The sequence below is a fragment of the Nansenia antarctica genome, assembly GCF_963989245.1.
Source record: "Nansenia antarctica genome assembly, contig: SCAFFOLD_326, whole genome shotgun sequence".
Lineage (NCBI taxonomy): Eukaryota > Metazoa > Chordata > Actinopteri > Argentiniformes > Microstomatidae > Nansenia > Nansenia antarctica.
This window is the reverse complement of record NW_027662483.1, coordinates 60,001-62,500: the sequence shown is the minus strand read 5'-3', so window position 1 is coordinate 62,500 and position 2,500 is coordinate 60,001. Positions and strand designations below refer to the sequence as shown.

The 2,500-nt window shown below is 43.2% G+C and overlaps 1 protein-coding gene across 1 annotated transcript in view; it reads right to left on the bottom strand.

Annotated features, from left to right (window-relative positions):
• The window catches only part of LOC308175613 (serine/threonine-protein kinase MARK1-like), a gene marked incomplete at both ends in the record, with an annotated part of 22,811 nt that overhangs the window by 1,690 nt on the left and 18,621 nt on the right, over positions 1-2,500 (bottom strand). Inside the window, 2 exons of the mRNA XM_080551245.1 lie at positions 7-77; positions 743-808. Coding sequence (XP_080407371.1) covers positions 7-77; positions 743-808 — 137 coding nt within the window. The remainder of the gene's footprint in view (positions 1-6; positions 78-742; positions 809-2,500) is intronic.

The following is a 2,500-nucleotide window of genomic DNA, read 5'->3' as shown; positions in this document are numbered from 1 at the left end:
GCTCACCTGTCGGAACTTGGCCCGGGCCTCCTTCTCTTTCATCCTCCCGTGGGCCACCAGGTAGTCGAACACCTCACCTAGACACACACACACACACACACACACACACACACACTGACATCATCACCTGGAGAGACCAGGACACACACACACACACTGACATCATCACCTCTACACACACACTGACATCATCACCTCTACACACACACTGACATCATCACCTCTACACACACACTGACCTCATCATCATCATCATCATCACCATCATCACCTCTACACACACACTGTCATGACATCATCACCTCAACTCATTAACACCAGAGCCAGACTGACCTGGTCATCACATCAGAAACATGACGACCAGATGAGAAAGCAGAATGCTGTTTGATAGGTAACACACCGTGACGTTGTGTGTGTGTGCAGTATATATATGCTCAGATCATAGTTCAGAATAACACACTACACGTGACAAGGAGATAAAGTCATCAATAATCACATGAATAATCAAAATAAAACTAGAATTTGGGACCAGTTATCTATCTAGCTTATCCTGATGTGATTTAGAAAATGTAAGGATACCGGGTGGTAGAACGCACATATCTAGGAAAAGTCATGAAAGGAGGGTCCTGAAATTTGATTGAGTGCAAAGATAGAACATTTTTCTTTACTCACGGCTGTTCTAGTGTTAATAGTTTATAGGGTTAACTCCAGGCTTTAGCCAGACCATAGAAAGGCTACTCACCTCCGCTGGCATACTCCATCACTAAATACAGGGTCTTGTCTGTCTCAATGACTTCAAATAGCTTCACTGGAGAAAGACAGAGAGACAGAGAGAGAGAGAGAGACAGAGAGAGAGAGACAGAGAGAGAGAAGGGGAGAGAGAGAGAGTGGGGGAGAGAGAGAGGGGCGGAGAGACAAAGAGAAAGAGAGAGAGAGAGTGGGGGAGAGAGAGAGAGGGTGGGAGACAGAGAGACACAGAGAGAGAGAGAGAGAGAGGGGGGGGGGAGGACAGAGAGAGAGAGAGGGGGACAGAGAGAGAGAGAGAGAGAGGGGGACAGAGAGAGAGAGAGAGAGAGATCCATTAAGAGCCACAGTGTATCTTGCAGTGTAACAATCTTATGAACGTGCAGGTAAGAGACTCAACACATCTTTCTCAGTGTTCTTTCATGCTAAAACCTCACAACACCTTTCTCAGTGTGGTCCACTGTCATCCAGAGTGTAGACTGACAGTGTGTGTGTCTTAAGATAGTTTTTTGGGGGGGCATTTAACAGACGCCTCTATTCAAAGCGACTTACAACAAATACATTTGTCTAAATAAGTTGAATCATCTATCCACCTGTCATAGGGTTAGGGTGAGGGTTCATCACCAGTCATAGCAGGTAAATGTGACACGTTCTAACGCTTTGGTCCTCATGTCGGGATCCAATGTAACGACCTGACTTTTCTTTCGTAAAGTGTGAATACATTTCCGCGTTGTTGAAAATCAATGACACACTCGCTAGTCAACTAACACAGCTGAATGTTTGCAAGGTGACTGAGGTGTGTGTGTGTGTGTGTGTGTGTGTTTGTTTGTTTCCATGTTTCCTCTAAATCTGTTACCTGGCATGTGTGTGTGTGTGTGTGTGTGTGTGTGTGTGTGTGTGTGTGTGTGTGTGTGTGTGTGTGTGTGTGTGTGTGTGTGTGTGTGTGTGTGTGTGTGCAGGTACACTGCGGTGGCCATGCCCATGCTGTACAACACCAGATTTGTGAGCCTGCTACCAATGTAAAGCAGTGTTATATACTGTATATATATATATATATTGCCTTTTAATGACTAAATAAATAAGTAAACAATTAAATGATGATTATATAATGATAGGAGCACTTTGAGCTGCAACGTTTGCAGGAAACGTGCTATACAAATAAAGGTTAATGTAGCCACCAATTCCACCATCCCCAGGACTAAATTAAAAACTAGAGGGGACAGAGCCTTCTCTAAGGCCGCCCCTAGGCTCTGGAATAGTCTCCCCCTCCACATCAGATCCGCCGAGAGCATTGAGGCTTTTAAAAAAACTAGTCAAAACACATCTCTTCTCCCTGGCCTTTGACCTGAGGTGAGCCTGCCTTCCCGACACTGCACTCTTTGCACTTTTATTTGTACTGCACCTTGCTTTTAGTGTATTTTATCTATTTTATCTGTTTTCTTTCATCTGTATTTTATCTCTTTTATCTTGTTTTTCTCTTTGTCTTTTATCTGTTAAGCACTTTGGGCGGCTGTTGTCGTTGTAAATGTTGTGCTGTATAAATAAACGTTACTTACTACTTACTTACATGCTAATGAAAACAGTAATAGTCTGGGTTGGATAAGAACGCACGCCACACTGTCCTTGTATGTGAAACATTTAAACAAAAACCAAAAACCAAAAGTAATCCAATGAATCCAACGAAATGAAAAGTAATAAAGCAGACGGTAAGGTATGGGATTAAAGAAAAGTGTGAACGTGGTCAAAATAATGTTTT